General features: G+C 37.1%; 1 protein-coding gene and 1 long non-coding RNA gene across 4 annotated transcripts; both read left to right on the forward strand.

The window, feature by feature from the left end:
- The first annotated feature begins 527 nt into the window (after positions 1 to 527).
- Positions 528 to 9,495, forward strand: LOC122291436. 2 transcript variants are annotated; one of them, XR_006236623.1, is made up of 3 exons: positions 528 to 1,157; positions 7,007 to 7,045; positions 9,265 to 9,495. It is a non-coding gene; the product is annotated as an uncharacterized LOC122291436 (long non-coding RNA). The 2 variants fall into 2 exon arrangements; XR_006236622.1 differs by lacking the exon at positions 9,265 to 9,495 and adding an exon at positions 7,232 to 7,542.
- A 3,919-nt stretch (positions 9,496 to 13,414) lies between these two features.
- LOC122291424 (CO(2)-response secreted protease-like) lies at positions 13,415 to 20,312 on the forward strand. Of its 2 annotated transcripts, none has more exons than XM_043099132.1 (11): positions 13,415 to 13,587; positions 13,879 to 13,985; positions 14,116 to 14,216; positions 16,863 to 17,027; positions 17,224 to 17,335; positions 17,550 to 18,099; positions 18,213 to 18,313; positions 18,506 to 18,748; positions 18,888 to 19,002; positions 19,162 to 19,378; positions 19,675 to 20,312. In XM_043099132.1, the coding sequence occupies exons 1-11, from the start codon at positions 13,498 to 13,500 to the stop codon at positions 20,226 to 20,228; spliced, it is 2,355 nt and encodes a 784-aa protein (XP_042955066.1). In that variant the 5' UTR covers positions 13,415 to 13,497; the 3' UTR covers positions 20,229 to 20,312. The 2 variants fall into 2 exon arrangements, with proteins under 2 accessions (XP_042955066.1, XP_042955067.1); XM_043099133.1 differs by having other exon boundaries at positions 13,416 to 13,587; positions 16,869 to 17,027.
- The last annotated feature ends 1,185 nt before the right edge of the window (positions 20,313 to 21,497 follow it).

Consider the following 21,497-nt stretch of genomic DNA (forward strand, 5'->3'; position numbering starts at 1 on the left):
TCGATTATTGTATACAGCTTAAATGATTATTTAAGAATAAAAGAAGTTCTCACTTTTCTTTTCTGATTTTATTTATGTTAGGCTCAGTACATATGGTCGCGAATAAAATAAAGTCAGCGTGAGACACGGAATTCAAATGCAAAAATTTCTGAAAAAAATAATAATTAAATTTGAATAAAATACTAGTAAGATCTTATTTTAATTTAAAAAATTAATTTTTTTATTAAATTATATAAAATTTATAATAATTAGATTAATGAGATTAGTCGATATCACTATCCACACAAGGTACAAAGCTACTCCTATTTTTCAACTTTCAGACAATTTGCCCCTTTTCTCAAAGTTGTTCGTCTCGACGACACCATCTCAAAAAGGAAAATTTTATGTGCAGTCATTTTTGCAGATTCTTTTGTGCACTCCAATGATATGATTGGTTGTGTATTAAAAAAAAATTAATCCAGCCAATCATATCAGTGGAGTGCGCAAAAAGTACGCAAAAATGACTGTATGTAGCATTACTCCCTCAAAAAAGCAAGACGAAGCAAGATTCTGGTGACTCTACCACTGCTTCTACAAAGTGTCCCTTTGGGTATGATTCACAATCGGCGAGCAAGACAAAGAAGGATGCCGGCCGCCTTGCCACTGCTTCTCAGAAGTTATGCCCCTTTTAATATGATTTCCAAACATTTAAGCTAGGCCCTCCCGCTGTTTAGTTTGCCAAACGCTTCTTTTTGAAAGTAGCAAATGCCTGTCATGTTTTCTTGTATATTGCAAGTAAGCTAAATATGGAAGTTCCTGTTTCACAATTCTTTCCCCTGAGGGATCCTCGTGTCAAAATTCTAATTTTTTACCTCGTTCCAATTTTTAAAATCTTTACCGAAATCTAAGCGTGAGTTCCTGTTTCTACATTTCTTCCCCCTGATGGATCCTTATGTCAAAATTCTATTTTTTTTTTCTCGTTCCGATCTCAATTTTTAAAGTCTTTACTGAAATCAGAGCATCTATATCACGCTTTAAGTACTGTTCACTGTCTGGAGCTAATGTTGAGAAGATAGAAGCTGATTCAAATCTTCAGGGCATGGTTGATCGCTTCATTGAAGGTCATCCTATAATCAAAAGGTCTCATGCTAATTATACAGACAAAGAGGAAGTAGTAGGTGAGAAAACGCCAGTCATATATGAAGATGTCTCTTTGGAGAGAGGTGTTTCGCTTGTCGCATTCTTTTTCTTTTGGTTTCATGCTACGCGTTTTCCATATTGATTATGAGGACTATTGAATGATTTATACTCTCTTTCTTTGTTTGCTCTTCTATTTCGGGATGTGTGTGCTTGCACATGCCTAATATCTGTGTTACTACCCATAAGTAATGAGTAATCTCCTTTTTCCTTTTCCTTTCTTCCCTTTGAATTTTCTAATTTGATAGAATATACATTAGTACTTGTAATTTTGAAGACTTATTAACACAACCTGGGGATATTCCTTTTAGCTCTTTCCTTTTCTATTCTTCCCTTTGCATTTCCTTATTTAACATAATAGATATGACTTCAAGTTTAGAAGGTTTTAAATCCACCTAGTCCTTGTATTGCATAACTTACAACAAATCCACGTAGTCTTTGTATCGCATTACTTAAAAAATCCACCTAGTCCTTGTAAGCCATTGGTTTTCCATTAAAAGCAGTGTCCTTGGTTCGTTTAAAATTGAAATTTGTCATTTCCTGTCTCATGTGGTGCCCTTTGGATGGAGAGAAATGGTCAGTGCTTCAAAGATCGAACGTTTCTTGGATGAGCTCAAACGATTCTCTTTAGCATTTTATATTTATGGGACTCTGCCATTAATTTCAATGGGGCTATTTTTCATGATTTCCTTGTATTTATTTCTAGTCCTTGTAAATAGGTGTTCTCATTGTATACCTCCTGTATACTTAGGTTACTCTATTTTTTTCTTTTCAATAAAATTTTATTTTATTTATTAAAAAAAGAAAATTTTCATGCCAGGCTTTCGCGATTCTCTCTAGTATTCTTGAAACTTTTATCGACAGAGTTGGATGTGGTATCAGGTCTCTTTGATCATGACAACTACCATAAGTATCGTCGTCTTCTTGGACGTTTCAGGGTGAATTATCAGGTATGCCTAATGTAAGATTTTGGACATTAGGGTGAATTAAGAAGTAAAATAAATTGTGGTTCTATTGACCATCATCTTCACCTTACTGCATGTGGGATACATTGGTTTAGTGGTTGTTTTGAGGTTTCTTCACTTTATTGCATGCGGTTTAGGCTTTCCATTGGGGTGTTACAAATGGTATCAGCGTTAGGTTCAAACTAGAAATATGGGAATTGAGCCGTGTCACCTACAATGGACAGGCCTCACGAGGACGTCGAGAATTTAATGGGGTAGACTGTGATACTCTATATGATAAGGATAAGGGCAGGTGGTGTATGAAATCCCACATTACTTGGGAATGAGAAGTTCTTGCTCTTTATAAGTTTCTAATGGGGCTCTAATTGTATCATTGACTAGTTATTTTGCCATATAGACTAAGTGGTTTGGGTCTTTCATTGGGATGTTATAGTTTAGGTATCAAACTCATCTCAATCTATTTCAAATCAATCATTGATGAGATTCACTACTTTTTCAACTTTCCATAAAAAGTGACCAATATCTTAACATATTTCATACATTCAAACACCTCAACCTATTTCATCATTCAAATGCATTTTAATGGGACTCACAAAACACTATTCTTTCTCATATCAACACCCAAGGACACCCTAACTCTTTGTGATGATCATGATTGGACTACTTCATAAACTTATTGCATCCTTTTATGTTCACATCAATCAGATGTCATTTACTATCAAATCCATAAAGTTTTGTAATTGTATATATTTTTTAAGTTTCTAAGCTATAATTTAGAACTTTTTGTAGAAAAGATAGCTCTTATGATAAATTACACTTTTATGCCCTAAACTCTAGAATGAATGGATGATAATTTACTGTGGAAAAGTGCAATTTACCCTAGCTTTTAAATTTTTATCAATTAACCCTTGGTTAGCGTGAAAGGCATGGAAAAGGTTTTTTTTTTTTATAAAAAAAAAAAAGTTTTCTGATGAAAAGTAATTGAATGTTGTAACTAGGGGTGCTACCCGCACCATACGGTGCGGGGTAGACCCCCCTCGTCCCCCGCCCCCGGTGTGCGGGGGCGGGGTACCTCGTCCAGCATGACGGGGTACGGTGTGGAGGGGCAATCCATCCGCCCCCCAGCACCCCCTTAGGCCCAGAAGCATTTTCTGGGCCGAAAATGACCCAGAAGCAATTTATGGGCCATTTTGGGCCCAAAAACCTCAGCAATGGGTCAAAAATGACCCACAATGTTGTATTTTTGGCTCAAAAAAAGCTTGTAGGCCATTTTCATTTTTCCGCCCATAAAATTATAAGTAAAAAGGAAAAAAAAAATTTAAAAACCAGATTAAAAAAAAAAATTTATGAATGGTAATTGATTTTATGGCTAATAAAAGTTACTAGTCTAAGAGTCTAATACGTAATAAACTAATAATAATAAGTAAGCTATTACAAAATTGAAAAGGATAAACAATTACAAAATTACAAACATAAAAGTGTCCAAGGGACATTGTATCAACATTACAAATCATTGAATACAAAATTTGAACAAATAATTAAAAATTGAATATTCTAAAGAGGCTTGTCAGCTGTGGCTTGTCTTTGAGTCAAGGGGTGTAACAGTTGGGGCGGCCCGGGCTTGAGCACATTTTTATGTTGCAGAGGTGCTAGACGTCTCATGTGTTACTACAAAAATTAATATTAAAATTAATAAGGATGAAATGTAAATGAATATAAATAAATTAAAATAATAAAATAAAAAATAATTACCAGGTGGTCCAAATCCAGACTGATCACCACCCTCATCGGTCTCCTTAAAATCTAAAATATCCGGAACTTGAATATCATTTCCTATCGTCCAACTCTGTGTGCATATCAATGCCTCTACAGTTGTAGGAGACAATGAATTACGGAAAGGATCCAATATACGACCTCCAGTACTAAAAGCTGACTCTGAGGCAACAGTGCTAATAGGGATGGTCAAAATACAACGGGCAATCTCAGAAATGATGGGATATTTCTTTGAGGCATTCTTCCACCATCCTAATATATCGAAATGATCATCATCATCTTGGACCATATCCGCTGACAAATAGTTGTTTAACTCAGAAACGACCTCTGTAGATTGATAGACTAGTGTGAGATTCTGTGCGAGGGTCTTAGTTCAGGGCATTCTGCGCATCTTTGTAGAAGGCCTGGTCACGGTGTCTGTAGAAGGCGTTGGGGTCGGTGTATGTGTCTTCGATGTAGTACCACCCTTAATTGCATTAAACTCATCATACAATTTTTTCAGGGTATCTCGGGCCAATTCACCAATAAGTTCAGTCCATACCTGATCATGAACAAGTCTCAACCCATATAACAAACCTGAAACTTTCAGACGGGGATCAAGAATAACAGCCACATATAAGAAAATATTTATTCTAGTCAAATCTCCCCAATACTTGTCATATTTTAGCATCATGGTCACTGCCATCCCCCTCATCCTTTCATTGGAACCCCTACGCATATCTTCTAATTCTTCTTTTACCCTACATATTTGTTGACAAAACCCATGAGATGTAGGGTACAAAGAACCAGATATATTCAATGTGACATCATAAAATAATCCAAGAAAATCAACGAAAGTAGAAACTACCACCCAATCATCATCATTAGGCTTTCATGATCCCTCGTGCTCATCAAAGTATTCACCACCCAAGAATGTCTTATTTGCATCTTTAAGATAATTCTTTAGATATCCCAATGCGACATCATTAGACGACGCATTATCAACTGACACAGACAAAAGCTTTTCCAACCCCCACTCCTTTATTGCAGCCTCCAAGGCTTTTCCAATCGTCTCACCCTTATGATCAGTTATTTAACAAAATTTAATAATCTTTTTGTGCAGAACCCAATCAGCATCAACAAAATGTACAGTCAACGACATGTAATTCATATTTTGGATAGAAGTCCAAGTATCGGTAGTGAGGCAAACTACCAAACCAGCCAATTGGCCCCTCAAAACATCTTTATCACGAATGTACATCTTTTTAATATCCTTTGCCACAGTGTGAGGAGAAGGAAGTACAAATTTCGGTTCCAACTCTTGGACAAATTCTTGAAACCCTTTACCCTCCATAAACTGAAAAGGCAGCTCGTCCATGACAATCATTTGAGCTAACTTCCTTCTACACTCATCGGGGTTATACTTCGTATACCCCTTCAATGTTGGCCCCCCGGCCCCACTACTCCCATCCGCCATTTTAAAATCTAGTCTAGATTGACCCTTCTCTACTAAGAATTTTAAAATTGGACTATTTTTGCATTGTTCCTCTAGATGGACCTTCAGCTGGGATGTACCATGTTTCCTATAGTGACATCCATACATTTTTCCACAGTGATTACATTTAGCTTGTGGGTTGTTGGGGTCACCACCCTCTAGTTTGGTAAAGTGTTGCCAAACTATGGATACAGGTTTCTTGCCCTGTGTGGGCTTCGAGGCAGGGCAAGGTGTATTCGTTATAGGGGTAGGAATAGGGTTAAGTTCTGGGGTAGGGGTGTTGGCTGGGGAAGGCGAGCTATCACTGAAATTCGAAGACATTCCTGATTCTCCAACAAAAAAAAAAAAAAAAAAAAAATCAAAGTGCAATCCAACACAATCATACAAAACTGCATACAAAACTGCATACATAAAAAAAAACCCTTCATTGATTGAAACCCCTAAATTGATTTGGGGGTTTCAATCAATGAAACCAAAAAAAAAAAAATTAGGGTTTCAGATTGGAACCCCAAATTGGGGTTCCAATCCGAAACCCTAAATCAATTTAGGGGTTTCAATCCATGAAACCCTAAAAAAAATTAGGGTTTCGGATTGGAACCCCAATTTAATTTAGGGTCCCGATCCGAAACCTTAACCCCTAAATTGATTTAGGGGTTTCAATCATGAAACTCCTAAATTGATTTAGGGGTTAGGGTTTCAATGAAATTTACAAAAAAAAAAAAAAAGAAGCAATCCAATGAATCCAAAAAAATTGAAATCCGAAACAATCACACAAGTCACAAATCCACAGCACACAATTTACAAATCTCATCCTCCATCTCCGATTCAACCCATCATTCCTCCAATCTCCGATCAAAACTCAAAAAAAATAAAAAAATAAAAATCAACGGAGAAAGGAGAGAGAGGAGAGAACGAGCTAACTTACCGTGTACCGTGCGGTGTGCGTCCAGTGTCGTGCGAGAGAGAGGGAGGAGGGAACACGGCGTGCGGCGGACCGACTGGTTGCGAGAGGGAGGAGGGAACACGGGGGGGACGGGAGGGAGAGAGAGCTTTCGAGAAGATTGGGTTTCGGATGTGCGAAGGGACTCGGGAGGGGGGGGCCGGGGGGGAGGGGGTTTACACTTAGGATTAACCCACTAAATGAAACGGCACCGTTTCATTTAGTGGGTTAATAATAAACCCCCTAGATGAAACGGCGTCGTTTTGTCGTTTCATATAAGAAAACTTATTAATATATATATATATATATATAATATAGTATATATTATATAATATATACATATATAATAACCGGGGTGGGGGGGGGGGGGAAAACGGACCGGGGGGAGGCCGTTTCCGTCCCCCGCCTCGGTTGGGACGCCACCATACGGGCGGGGGCTGGGCGAACGGGGCGGGGCAGCGGGTTCCAGGGCCCGCTGCCCACCCCTAGTTGTAACCATAATCCTTCAGCTTGCTGCATCTGTTATGCAGCATGACCTGGAAAGGTTCAAACATCTGATAACTATGTTTACTTGAAATTTTACATGCCCCATCTCGATTTGATTGTTCATGTTGATCCATATGGATTTAAGTCAAGTTCTGATCGTGCTTAGTTCTGACTTTACATTCACTTTTGCAGATATTCACTGATTTGAAAGCTCAGATTTTGGCTTCATAGGTTAGTATCATCTCTTCAATGAATTCTGAAGGTTATGGAAACTCAAGTTATCAACCTCTAGTTGAGTGTTTTCTAGTTGTATGTCACTAAGTATTACAAGAAGGTATACTTTTGATGGTTAAAAATTATCCCTCCGATAACACTTAATATATATTATATATATATTGCATGATCTTGCCAAACAAGGCCTACCTTATTTTTCAACTTTCGGACAATCTGCCCCTTTTGTCAAAGCTGTTCGTCTCGACGACACCACCTCAAAAAAAGCAAGACGAAGCAAGATTCTGGTGCACTCTACCACTGCTTCTACAAAGTGTCCCTTTGGGTATGATTCACAATCGGCGCGCAAGACAAAGAAGGATGCCGGCCGCCTTGCCGCTGCTTCTCCGAAGTTATGCCCCTTTTAATATGATTTCCAAACACTTAAGCTAGGCCCCCTCGCTGTTTAGTTTGCCAAACACTTCTTTTTTAAAGTAGCAAATGCCTGTTATGTTTTATTGTATCAGTTCCGCTGCGGAGCGGTCCGGCTGTTATACCCAAAATAGCAGCCTTCCACTCACAAGGCAACACGTAGGTAAAAACACAATAAAACAGTTACACCTCATCACACAGAATCACCTCTTCTCCATCACAGAAATCGTCTTCCCTATTCTAATTTCTATCGGTTTTATTTCCAAAACAGACAAAGAAAGCGTGTTCTCCATAATCAAGCCTGTCTCTTTGCGCCGCCGCCCAAGACAAAGCTCAGTTCCACTGCTGCCATCCCAGCCTGACGCCGACCATCCATTGTCTAGCTTGGCTGTGTAGACCACCTGACCCACACGAATTGAGCACCATCTCACCCACACGTATTTCAAACCACCATCGCACCATTCCAGTCGGCAATTAAAAACCAGTGACCTTGGTGTTGTGCAACGTTGATAGTTGGGTTGTGGCAAACTGGCAGCAAATGGTTGAACAGCTTGCCGAGAAGTTCCATGAGGTGCTGCTCTATTTCAGTTGGTATAAACAGGGCTCTCGGTGGTGGTGAGGCAGCTTTACAGCATTGGACGGTTGAGGAACGCGGGGCTGGAGGCTTAAGGGCAGTGGTTGCGGAGCTAAGAGGGAGGGTAGGCAGCGTGAGGTGATGACGATGTCGTTTGCTTCCTTTGGCAGTGTCGTGAGGAGATGTGGATAACTAGCTTTTCTAGAGTTGCTCTGTTTCAGGAGTAGAAAAACAGAGAATAATTGTTGGGGTGGTGTGGGTCTATGGTTGGTGGAGAAAAGGCAATAATGAGCAAGGACAAAGTGGCTGGTCTGGGTTCACTTGTTGTCTCTTGGACGCTGGGAAAAACATGCAACACAGTTGCTGCCGTGTGGTAAAGCTGGACAATGAACCTTGGTGTTTAATGGTTCACGGCTAGGTGATAGAAAGGCTAAGGGCCCGAGTTGGCTGGTGACAGGGTGGAGGTCTTGGAGGTGAAAGGCTCAATAGCTGCATAATAACGAATAAGATAAAAGAATGAGAGAGAGAGCGAGAAAGATAGAATTGGTGAGGGAAACATGGAGGAGTTTGAGGGTTGCAGAAAGAAAACAAAAACAACGTGAAATAAGAAGTAGAATAAGGACGAGAAAGTACCAAAAAGAAAAGGAATTTTAGAGAGAGAGAGAGAGAGAGAGAGAGAGAGAGAGAGAGAGAGAGAGAGAGAGAGAGAGAGAGAGAGAGAGAGAGAGAGAGAGAGAGAGTACCATTTGGTCGAGCTTCGTCCTTGCCACCGTCTGGGTCAAGCGCCGTCGAGGATGAGTGTGGGGTGGGATTTCATTTGGATTAGGATGGTATGGAAGACAAAGGAGTAAGAGAACGTGGGTCTCTAATCAAGTGTATACAAGTGCATACTAAATATTATAAATTGCTTATGTGGCGTACAGCCATTGGAGGGCTGTTTAATGAGGGGGAGCAGCCGGACCGCTCCTCAGGTTTTCTCTTATTGTATATTGCAAGTAAGCTAAATATGAAAGTTCCTGTTTCACATTTCTTTCCCCTGATGGATCCTCATGTCAAAATTTTAATTTTTTTTCCTCGTTCCAATTTTTAAAATATTTACTGAAATCAAAATGTGAGTTCCTGTTTTACATTTCTTTCCCATGATGGATCCTTGTGTCAAGATTCTAATTTTTTTTTTTTTTTTTTTTTTTTTTCCGGTTCCGATCTCAATTTTTAAAATCTTTACTGAAATCAGAGCTTGTATATCACGCCTTAAGGACTATCCACTGTGTGGAGCTGATGTGGAGAAAATAGAAGCTGATTCAAATCTTCAGGGCATGGCTGATCGCTTCATTGAAGGCCATCCTATAATCGAAAGGTCTCATGCTATTACAGGCAAAGAGGAAGTAGTAGGTGAGAAAATACCAGTCATATATGAGGGTGTCTCTTTGGAGAGAGGTGTCTAATTTCTTGGTGCAGCATGCCATGAGGTTAAGCATCTTTTTCTTTGATCTAGTTTCTAAGTTTCTCTTTCTTTTCTACGTGGATGGGTAATTTGGGGGAGAATAGTTCTATCGTCAATAATAGTAATGACTAGAGATATTTTTATTGAAATATTTGTTATTCATACGGAAAGGAATTAGTTCTTTCATCTCAAAATGCAAACAATGTTTTACGGTATTCCTTTTTTTTTTTTGAGGAAGATGTTTTACGGTATTCATTACTTGGTGTACTGACTTTGATTATGCATTCATCAAGAGGTAGCAGTTGCTTTAAATTGGGGTATATTGGAGTTTTTCTTTTATCGTGGGAGGGAGAGATGTTGCTCCTTTGCTGAAGCCTGCCAACATTTTTCTTCGGTTTGGCTATGTTTTTCTTTTACGTTTGATCTTCTGTTGCAGTAGGCTGATGACTTTCCACTCTAGGCATTTCGAGCTCAGAACGTAGGAAGTGCCAAATCAAGACGACTTCTAGGTTGGCTGTAGAATGTAGAAAGTGCCGAATCAGAAAGTAGAAAGTGCCAACATTTCGAGCCCAGAATGTAGAAAGTGCCAAAACAAGCCCATTATAGGCATTTGGAGCCCAGAATGCAGTCTATGTGTGGACGTTATCCGAGAACGGTTAGAAAGAATGGGCAGCGCATCTGAGCTCATGTGTTCGTAGCTCGGAGCGGTTTTGGGTATGCTTGGTGACTGCTGGTTTGTACTTGTTCTCCATCTTCTCCTTTTAGTTTTACCTATGTCCTTATATGCATTTGCATAGCGAATTGAAGTGGCTTTTTCCCAGCACTTAACTTGTCTGGCTTCATCTTGGAAAGTGTTTGAGAACGATGATTGTGAGATGTTTTGGACTCGGGGTGAGATTTATGTACGGTTTGGACAGTAAGTTGAGATGAAATAAATTAAAAATAAATGTTGAAAGTTAAATAAAATATTATTAAAATATTATATTTTAATATTATTATTATTTTGAAAAGTAAAAAAATTAAATTATTTATTATATTTTATGTAAAAATTTAAAATAATTATACGTAATAATAAAATAAAATGAAATGTAGCATGTAGCTTAGAAACTGAAGAATGTTATTCATAAGGCATGGTGAATTTTGATTTAATTTCTTTCTATTGTACTATTTTTTTTATATGTAAATGACTAATTTGATGGAACAAGATCAGGAGCATCTACTCACAAATAGAAAAAGAGTTTGACTCCTAATTTCGCATTTCCGTTCTTTAATTATTATCTTGTCAAACAAGCTGATCGGACTTTTGTTTAGTTTTTTTTTACCATATGTACTTATAATTTTCTTAAAAATTTAAGTATAAAACTCATTTTAACAATTTTCTTAATTGAAAATTTTATAATCTTCAATATATTAGTATCAGTGAAAAATTAAATCTTTTTTTTTTTGTTAAATACAGTTGGCATTTCTTTTTCTTTTTCTTTTTTTTTTCTTATGTAATTTTACTCTACTAAAAAGGAGGTGAAGACCACTTACATTAGAGGTTAGGACAATGGCCAAGATACAAAGCACCCAACTAAGGCATGAAGAGATGGCACTCCAGGTATGAAATTGATAGCTGCAATAAAAGCCAAAGTAACACCCCCTTTCAAACCCAAAAAAAAAAATCATTACATCATTTTTATTTTAAAAAGAGAACGGTATCTCAATTTTATTGATAGCTCTTACTTATAACAAAGGAAAACTGTGGTTACAACCGATACTTAGGTGTTACAAATAAGCAATAAAATACATCCCAGGCATCAAAAAAAATTTGGACCATTTCTCGATTTGTGCGTATCATCCTTGCGCATGATGTGGTAGTTTAAGAGAGTTGTGTTTATTTTGCCCTAATAAATAATATTCTGGTGGATAATGCAATTCTGATAAATCAAGAGATGAAAAATAATCGTATTTAAGGAAAACAAAAAACTAGATCCATGGAAGAATTTTTAATGCATTTCATTAAACATTAAAATTACGTCTAGACTGCTTTGCATTTCAGTGTACGTGTGTACGTGCGCGCATGTTAACTCATGATTCTATTCATGGAATCTTCCTAGCTAGCTGTATGATGGATCTTGATTCCCAGTGAGGCTTTTGGGGTAAGATTATATTAATTCATCATACTTATTGCAGTCGAGCACTGAGAGATGCTGGTTCGTTCTGTGGTCGCTTATTTTGAAGAGAGTGTTGAATTTCTTTCAAAATTGCCAGTACTGGATCATGATCATGATCTGGAGGTCGGGTCTCCCTCTAAAGGAAAAGTGAAAAAAAAGAAGAAGCCTATATTCGACTAAATGAGCTCTGTTTATTAAAAGCATCCCCGGAAAGATCTCCGGCAGATTCCTAGAGTGCGAAGCGGACTAGAGTGCAAAAGTGGACGGTTCTGTTGCCTCGATCTTGCGCTGAGTATAGCAGTTTGTGACTGTAGCCTCTCTTTATTTCCTCTTTTGTGTTTCCTGCTCGTGTTATAATTAGCTCCTCTTGTCCGAATCCTTGATGACCAGACAAATTACAACTTGTCTTTTCTTTGATTTGGTGTTCCGGGATCTTTCCTACTTAGAAATGATTTGTATAAGTCACGTAAGCTTTTGAAAAAAATAGATCTTATTTTTAAAAAAATATATAAAAAAACTATTATTTATTAGTGAGAACTATTTTTTTTTTACAAATTATATATATATATATATATAAACTTATATACAAGACTTGTGTATTTAAGATTTATACCTAACATTACTCATTTCCTACTTGTTTTACGTAAGTGGGTGCTAGTTTAGCTTCAGTATATATCTTTTTCCAATAAAACTCGAAACTTTAAAGAATGGGAGTATATATATAGTGACTTTTTTTTTTTAAAGATTTGAAGTGCTATACATATATAATAATATGAAAAACCCAACTTATGAGTTTAAAGCGTGGATTCGAACTTAAGATCCCGCTTTGATATTATGTAAAATTATTCGTCACATGAGTTTAAATAAACCGGTGAAAAGAGTTAGATTTAATTATTTATATTTTTTCTTAACAATCATATTTTGATATTTGATATATCAAATATAATGTTTAATTTTTAGCAAGATAAGATTGTATTAATATACCACCAAAAAGGAAGTGAGGTGATCATGAAGGGTTCCAATTATAATCATTTCGGTACAAATAGTATATATAATAATGCCGGAATTCAGGGTCATTTGTTATGATATTAGCTGTAAGAATTATATTTTTAGAACATGGAACAAAATCATAAGGTTATTTTTTGAGGCTACAATAAATAATTTGAACTTTGAAGAAGTCACTGCTAATTCTCTGGGGGCATTTGTTAACTATTAATTAGCTGAAGGAAAATGTATTTTTTTTTTAAATTTCTTTTTTTGGGGGAAGATGGAACAAATATGCCGAAAAAAGCGGTTATAATATTGAGCAAAATCATGTTGATTAATCAAGAAATTCAGGGTCATTCATAACGACAACACTGAGTACTACAACTCATAGCTAGCGAAGAAGATCATGTCGACACTTTAAAAATTAATTGCATGCAATATGGATTAAGATATATATATATATATATATATAGAGGTTCTGAAAGATCTAGCTGGTCAAGCTGGCTATATTCGACGTAGCATAAAGTATGAAGAATATTAAAAAGATTAAACAAAAAAACACGTAATTAATTGAAAAGAGAGACAGAGAGAGAATAAAGGTGGTGGCGATAAAGAAATTTTGTACATGCAGGTCAAAAGTGAATGAAACATGCATGTTATAAGCTAGCTAGGCTTCTTCGCGTACTCTTTTGCAAAACAGAAACTCGTTTACTTGCATTCCAAGTCTATGAATTGTCTTTTTTACTGATCTGAGATGTAGGGCCAGAACGAAAATAAAAGGCATTCGAAGATATACATATAGGTGGTTGCATGAGAAAGCTGTCCTCTCTCTCTCTCTCTCTGATCTCTCTCTCGTAAATGCACCCTTATCCTATCTTCCATGGCTTCCCTCCTGCAACTCCTCCATTTGATCTTCTCCATATCTTTTCTGCTAACCTGTCGCATCGCTACATCTAATCGAACTCCCAAGGTAAATAATTCTGATTTGGGTGTTTATATCAGATCAGTGCATGATCACCATTTTCGGATTGCATGCATGAAGCTTTTCCGAAAAATATGTAGTGATAATTTATTATGTTCCATTTTGTTGGCCAAGAAAAGTAGTATTATATATATATATATATAATTTTATTGTCTCGCACCTCAACTCCATGAATGATCATAATATTTGATTATGCATGCCTGCTGAAGCAGAAAGATAGAGTTATCCCAACTTGCATGCGGATGATCTCTACCTATAAATTTTTGTTTTTCTCGGCAGCCTTACGTTGTTTACATGGGAAGTACTTCATCATCAAATAATGAGGGATCAGAAGTTCAAGTTGCAGAATCAGCTTACATGCAATTATTGTCCTCCATTATTCCGAGGTTGTCATTATCATCATCAATAATGTTGTATTTTCTTTTTTCTCATTATTTTGTGGTCGTCTTTTCTGTCAATATATTCTACTGATACGTTGGCTTTTTTCTTTCGTTTTTTCCTTCCCTTTTTTGACAGTGAAGATCAGAATGAGAGAAGATCTTTAACCCACCATTATGATTATGCTTTTAAAGGGTTCTCTGCCATGCTTACTGAGAATGAAGCTTCTATCTTATCTGGTAAATCTCTCTCTCTCTCTCTCTCTCTCTCTCTCTCTCTCTCTCTCTCTCTCTCTCTCTCTCTCTCTCTCAGTTTCCCGCTTCTAATTCCCATTGTTGGATATATAATTTGAAAAAAAAAAGATTATGGTGGTAATTGTTGGGAATTTGGACCTCCCAAATTCACCCCCCTAGATCTACCATTTGCAGGAATAACAAGAAAAATAGAGAAATAATAACAACACAATAAATTTACGTGGAAACTCCAAAACATGAGAAAAACCACCAGACCCAGAGAAGAAAATTCACTATGTGAAAAATTGTTACAATCACACAATTTTTCTCCTCACCACACCCACAAAGCTACCCCACTAGTAAATCTTTAACTCTACACCTCTTCCCATTTTACAAAAGGTTAATAGAGGAATTTAACTAAAGGCAAAAGTTACTAGATAAGCTTTCAACTAGTGCACTTAAACTAAGAAACCCAAGCCTCCTTATATAGGCTTGCAAATGTGCTCCTCATTCACTTCCCACCCATGTGGGACTTAAGTAAAGGAGCACACAAGTCAACAATCTCCACCTTGCGACTTTGACTGGTCTCACAGCCAAGCTCCACCTCAATGAAGATCTTCATAGCTTCCGCTATCATGCTTCACCATAAAAGCATACCCACTCAGAATAAACTAATTCCAAGCATTTCACTTCGGCCCATGTCGAAAATAACCTTGCTGAAAATTATGGTGTAACTTCCACGTTTGGCTCTCCTAGAAGTTCATCAGCCATCGACATGAATTTCCACCACACACCCTGCATCAATACCAAACCAATGCCTGTGTGCAAACTTGTGGACCCGCTAACATTAACACATCCTCTATCATGGCAACTTTGGGAATTAGCGACATGCCATGAGGATGTACATGTCTCTTTTTAAAGAGCAAAATCTTCCATGGAAAGAGATACAATATTAGCATCATTTCCAGTATCTCCATTTACTGACTTGGAGCCACTTGCCGAACCTGCTCCAGCTCTTGGACAATTTTTCTTGACGTGCCCAGATTGTCCACACTCCCAGCAGACTACTTTTTTCTTCATGGAGTTCTTCATCTTCCCATTTCTAGCTGCTACCATTACTGAGTTCTCAAGTGGAGCATTACTTCCACTACTTAGTCTTCTCTCTTCAGAAAAGCTTTTACTGGTAACTTCTGAAAAAATTATTTTCTCCTTCCCATGTATCAAAATAGGTTTCATGTGCTCATAGGAAAGTGGAAGAGACCAGATGAGTCTCAAGGCTTGATCCTCATCATCAATTTTAACTCCAATAGCTTCTAGCTCAGCGACAATGCCATTGAGAACACTTAAATGATCTGAAATAGTTGTACCTTCATTCATCCGCAGTGTATGAAACTGCTCTTTCAGGTACACACGATTTGAGACGCCTTTCGTCTGATACAACTCTTCAAGTTTTTCCCAGAGTTCCTTTGCCGTAGATATTCCATGCACATTTGCAAGAACATTTTTGGCCAGGCACAGACGTATTGCACTTGCTGTTCTCAAATCCAGATCCTCCCAATCTTCATCGCTCACTTTATATCTGCTACTTTCACCAGTCACACTAGTACCAGTGCTGACTTCATGTGTTGGTCTGCCCTTTAATGCCTTGTGTAATCCTGATTGGATCAAGACATCCTTGACTCGTACTTGCCACAAGCCAAAATTGATTCTCCCATCAAATTTCTCCACCTCAAATTTGACAAGATTTGAAGGCCTACTTCCTGACATTGCTTTGATGAATTTACTGTAAAAATGAATAGTACCTCACTAAGTCAGTTCCCAGGAAAGATTGGAGGGTCACAATGGACACACTTAAAATTTTCAATCTCCTAGACAGAACCTCCTTAGATTGTACGTATCCACACTACCACATCAAAACTCCACCCTACAAAAAGAACCTAGTGGCTCTGATACCAATTGTTGGGAATTTGGACCTCCCAAATTCACCCCCCTAGGATCTACCCTTTGCGGGAATAACAAGAAAAATAGAGAAATAATAACAACACAAGAAATTTACGTGGAAACTCCAAAACAAGAGAAAAACCACCAGACCCAAAGAAGAAAATTCACTATGTGAAAAATTGTTACAATCACACAATTTTTCTCCTCACCACACCCACAAAGCTACCCCACTAGTAAATCTTTAACTTTACACCTCTTCCCCTTTTACAAAAGGTTAATAGAGGAATTTAACTAAAGTCAAAAGTTACTAGATAAGCTTTCAACTGGTGCACTTAAACTAAGAAACCCAAGCCTCCTTATATAGGCTTGCAAATGTGCTCCTCATTCACTTCCCACCCATGTGGGACTTAAGTAAAGGAGCACACAAGTCAACAGTAATTTCTAATCAATGTATCTTATTCTATATATGTAGTAGAAGAAGATAATCGTAATACGTCAAAGGGTCAGATGTCAACATGTTTATTATATCATGAACAGATCAGACCAAAATTAGCACTCGTCTGCATGTGAAGGACACATGCGTGCACTTTAAAAAAAACCTTGTATTTATTAATTTGTTTATCACTTTACTTATTAGAGCATAATTTCATTTATTATTTTGTTAATTTTTAAGCTGAGCTGAATACCAAACAACTGATAAAATTGTGAAAGCTGCAGGCCATCCTGATATTGTGTCCGTCTTCCCCGATTCTGTCCTTCAACTACACACCACACGTTCTTGGGATTTCTTAGAAACAGAAAGAAGGATATTGAGGGCGAGCGCAACATATAATAAGCATGTGTCAAGTGATGTCATAATCGGGATGATAGACACAGGTATATATATATTTCATTTAAAAAGCTATGATATGATTATATATATAAATATATATATATCCAACGATTCACATTAATTTTCTGGCCAGATGCTGTGTGAGTGCCATGATCTGTACGTGTACGTACTTAACCACTAGACCAATCATAACTAATCAACTGAGAATATTAATCTCTTTTTGTTTTATGTTTTTTCAAGGTATATGGCCCGAGTGTCCAAGTTTCAATGACAAGGGAATTGGGGAAATTCCTTCAAGATGGAAAGGAGTTTGCATAGAGGGACCTGACTTCAAACTATCCAATTGTAACAGGTAATTAATCCAATACACTTCAAATACCTTCCCAAAAAAAAAATATTAATTCAGAGATAACATCCCAAAAAGAAAAAATTAAGAAAAAGAAATGTAGCAAAGGTCAGAAGCAAAAATGCATTATTTTTTGGTCGATCGGTTCAAGCTTTTAGGATAAGCAATATTTAATTAGAATTGGTAATTTATTAGCAAAAATTAATGTACATTAATGTAGGAAGTTGATAGGAGCAAGATACTACCCCACCCCAGAGATGAACTCCATTCATGGTAGCAAGATGAGTCCAGCAGCAGGCAAAACTTCTTCTGGATCGCCTAGGGATTATGTAGATCATGGCACTCACACGGCATCTACAGCAGGTGGTTTCCCAGTCGTCAATGCTAGTTATTATGGCTTAGCAGGGGGGACAGCAAGGGGTGGCTTGCCATCAGCAAGGATTGCGAGCTACAAGGCATGCTCAAAAGTAGGATGCTCCAGTTCCTCCTTATTGAAGGCTTTTGACGATGCACTTAAAGATGGTGTAGACATAATATCAGTTTCCATTGGAGTGAACTTTTTTCTGTCAAACTACAAAAATGACCCCATTGCCATTGGAGCATTTCATGCAGAGAATATGGGGGTCATGGTTGCTTGCTCTGGAGGCAACGATGGTCCTTTTCCTGACACCATTAAAAATACGGCTCCATGGATCTTTACTGTTGCGGCTTCTAGTATTGATAGGGACTTTCGGTCCACCATACAGCTTGGAAACGGGAAAACTTTCCGAGTAGGGTTTTTTTTTTTTTTTGGTTGCTTCTCTCTCTCTCTCTCTGTGTTGTTGTGGGGGTCATTTATTGCTGTCCAATATCTAAACTTATCTCTCCAAGTATGTTTTCCCAGGGATCTGCCATTAACTTGTCTAACCTGACCAAGACGAGGACATATCCTCTTGTTTTTGGAAAGGATGTTGCTTCTAACTTTACCCCCACAAATGAAGCAAGGTACTTGTGGATCATTATTCTTTGAATATCTATCATTGTACTTTCTAAATGCATACGCTCAATCAAATAACTAAAAGCCAGCGCCACTAGTATTAATCAACATCTTCGCACTAAGTTTCCCTCCAAATATATTGTTCCCTTTTTTCCCGTTTCTTGTTAAGAACAAGTCCTAATTTCCACATTAAAATGCAGCAATTGCCGTCCGGGATCATTAGATCCAGAGAAAGCAGCAGGGAAGATAGTTGTTTGTGTTGATAACGACCCAACTATGTCAAGGATCATCAAGAAACTAGTCGTAGAAGATATGGAAGCCATAGGGATGATTTTCATCAGTGAGGCTGAGAAAGATGTGCCATTTGATTCGGGCACTTTCCCATTCGTACAAGTTGGGAGCGTTGAAGGGTTGCAGATTCTTCACTACATCAATTCCACCAAGTGAGTACTTTTTTCTAAAGTTCCCATGTCGTTCCCTTCCTTTCTTCAATCTGACGCAATGTGATTGTCTTTTTAATTAGCTCTTTATAATCAAGTCAGCTAGCTAGGCACGCTCATTTTTCCTGTTCTTTTACGACAGGGACCCAAGAGCAACAATTCTTCCGACAGTTGAAATTCCAAGGTATAAACCTGCACCAGTTGTGGCGTACTTCTCATCCAGAGGTCCCGCTCGGCTAGCAGAAAACATTCTTAAGGTTATTTTCTTTCTTTCTGCTGAGTCTTATTCTATCCAACGTATTTAATCTGTGGTTGCGTACGTCCAACGGCCATTACTTCAATATGAGGTGCAAGGCAAACGTAGTTTGATGAGATTAAAACCCTAGTTTGACATTAGTTATGCACTGCATGCGCAGCCTGATATAATGGCCCCGGGAGTGGCTATTTTAGCTGGCACGATTCCACATACTGATGAGCCTGGCAGCGTTCCAGTCGGTAAGAAGCCATCCCAATTTGCCATAAGATCTGGAACGTCAATGTCTTGCCCCCATGTAACAGGCGCGGCTTCTTTGATCAAGTCAGTGCACCCTGGATGGTCTCCTTCCATGATCAAATCAGCACTTATGACAACAGGTACGTACGTACGTTTTTAAGGTTGGAAATAATTTTCCAAGATACATCCGCCGCCCAAGGCCTGCCTCTGCCATTGCATGTTGACCTACCTCATGAATATTGTGCATGGGTATTATAATTACTTCTTGATTCAAGAGAATAACAAGCAAACAAAAGTCAACTACATGTATATAATGTTCTTTAATTTATAACATGATTATGAGACGACGCTCATCAGTTTGATTTTAGATGAGCAGATGGAAAAAAAAAAAAAAAGTGGTAGCTTAATTAGTTTGTTCTCTTTCTTTATTTTGCAGCAACCGTTCACGACAACATGGGGAAACCTTTGACAAAGGGTTCGGGCAATCCTGCAAATCCACATGAGATGGGGGCTGGAGAAATAAGCCCACTCAAAGCTCTCCATCCAGGACTGGTCTTTGAAACCACGGCAACAGACTATCTCAGATTCCTCTGTTATTATGGCTATTCAGAGAGAGATATTAGATCGATATCGAACACCAACTTCAGCTGCCCAAGTAACTCCATTAAGGACCTCATCTCAGATATCAACTATCCATCCATCTCCATTGCTAACCTCAGTCGGAATCAAACTGCAGCTAAAACAATCCAAAGAACAGTGACCAACGTGGGACTCTCAAATGCCACTTACATTGCTAAGGTTTATGCTCCGGTGGGGTTAGTGGTCGATGTGTTCCCTCATAAGCTTGTTTTTCTTAAGGGTGTGACAAAGTTATCCTACAATGTCTCATTCTTTGGCAAGGAGGCTTCTAGTGGCTACAATTTTGGGTCTCTTACATGGTTTGACGGTCGACATTCTGTCCGCACCGTGTTTACTGTGAAGGTTCAATAATTTGCAAAATGCTAGTAATTAGTCTAGGATATGAAAAAGATGGTGATTTTAATATTTGATAAAGATGAATGTTATAGTTGTAAATAGATTTTATTGAAAAAATTATAAATTGATATAATTTCATATAATACGTTAAATTTACTTTATAATAAAAATAATTTTATAATTTAACGTACTATATCAAATCATGTCAACTTATAAATTTATTTTTATGCAATTGTTTTTTTCTCTTTAAAAAAATTTAAGTATTTACACATCCGGTCATAGGTACGAGTTTCATTTCATTTTATTTACCAACTCCAATTTAAGTGCAAGTGCCAAGTAGTGATCATTTGATACTTACTGAAGCTTCCTCTAATTTAATGTATTGCACCATTTCTTTTGAGTTTTTAATAGTTATATGGGAGATTTATATTTGTACAATCTCAAGAAGTATGTTTAATAATTATAAAGTGTTTGAAATGTAACTATACGATGCTTTCAATCTATTATTACTATTATTATTAAAATTATTATTATTATTTTGATAATAGGGGCCGGCGAGGGTTTGAAGCTAAATTTTTTATTTAGAAAGTCGATTTATATCCTATTAGGCTTTTAGAACATTAGCAATGGTCTAGGCAAAGTCGACACCAAAATTTAACTAAAACTACATCATGTTCTACCTAAAGCTAAAGCTATTTAACATATAACCCTACATTGAATTATCCATAAATTAATCAAAATATTAATATAATATTATTTTTTAGTAATTATATGTTTTAAAACTTTTTTTTTTCATATTTTACAACTACACTGACCTACTATTAATTAACAATTAGAGAATGCAATATTAATAGCCATGCACAAAATCAGTTAATTAATATTACTATTGACAATGTTAATTAATAATTAGAGATAGCAATATTTTGAAATAAAATGTCTATTTTGACTATGAACAATGTCTAGTAAAAAATGGAGAAATATTTGGATTTATTTTAGCTCATAGTCTTACTTGAAGGACTTTAGCTAGTTCAATGTAGCTGATTTTTAATAAAAAAAATAATCATATTTTTATTTGATTGACATTTAGCTAATCCAATACTAATACTATTTGCTGCTTTCAATTTATTATTGAGATATCACAAAAAGCAAATTAAATAACTATAGAAGTACCAAATTAAATAAGCATAACCTTTAGCATATTTCGTGCATGTTTGATATTGTAGTAGGAAATATAACTTAAAACCTTAGGGCTTATAGCTTATAACTAAAGTAATAAGTTCTATT

The sequence above is a fragment of the Carya illinoinensis genome, chromosome 13 (genome assembly GCF_018687715.1).
Source record: "Carya illinoinensis cultivar Pawnee chromosome 13, C.illinoinensisPawnee_v1, whole genome shotgun sequence".
NCBI lineage: Eukaryota > Viridiplantae > Streptophyta > Magnoliopsida > Fagales > Juglandaceae > Carya > Carya illinoinensis.

Excerpts from the sequence above, each read along its gene's own strand:
- LOC122291424 (XM_043099132.1), top strand. The coding sequence starts at position 13,498 with ATGGCTTCCCTCCTGCAACTCCTCCATTTGATCTTCTCCATATCTTTT. Across the intron at positions 18,100-18,212 it reads GAAACGGGAAAACTTTCCGA|GGATCTGCCATTAACTTGTC; the intron begins GTAGGGTTTTTT and ends ATGTTTTCCCAG. Across the intron at positions 19,003-19,161 it reads TAGCAGAAAACATTCTTAAG|CCTGATATAATGGCCCCGGG; the intron begins GTTATTTTCTTT and ends CTGCATGCGCAG.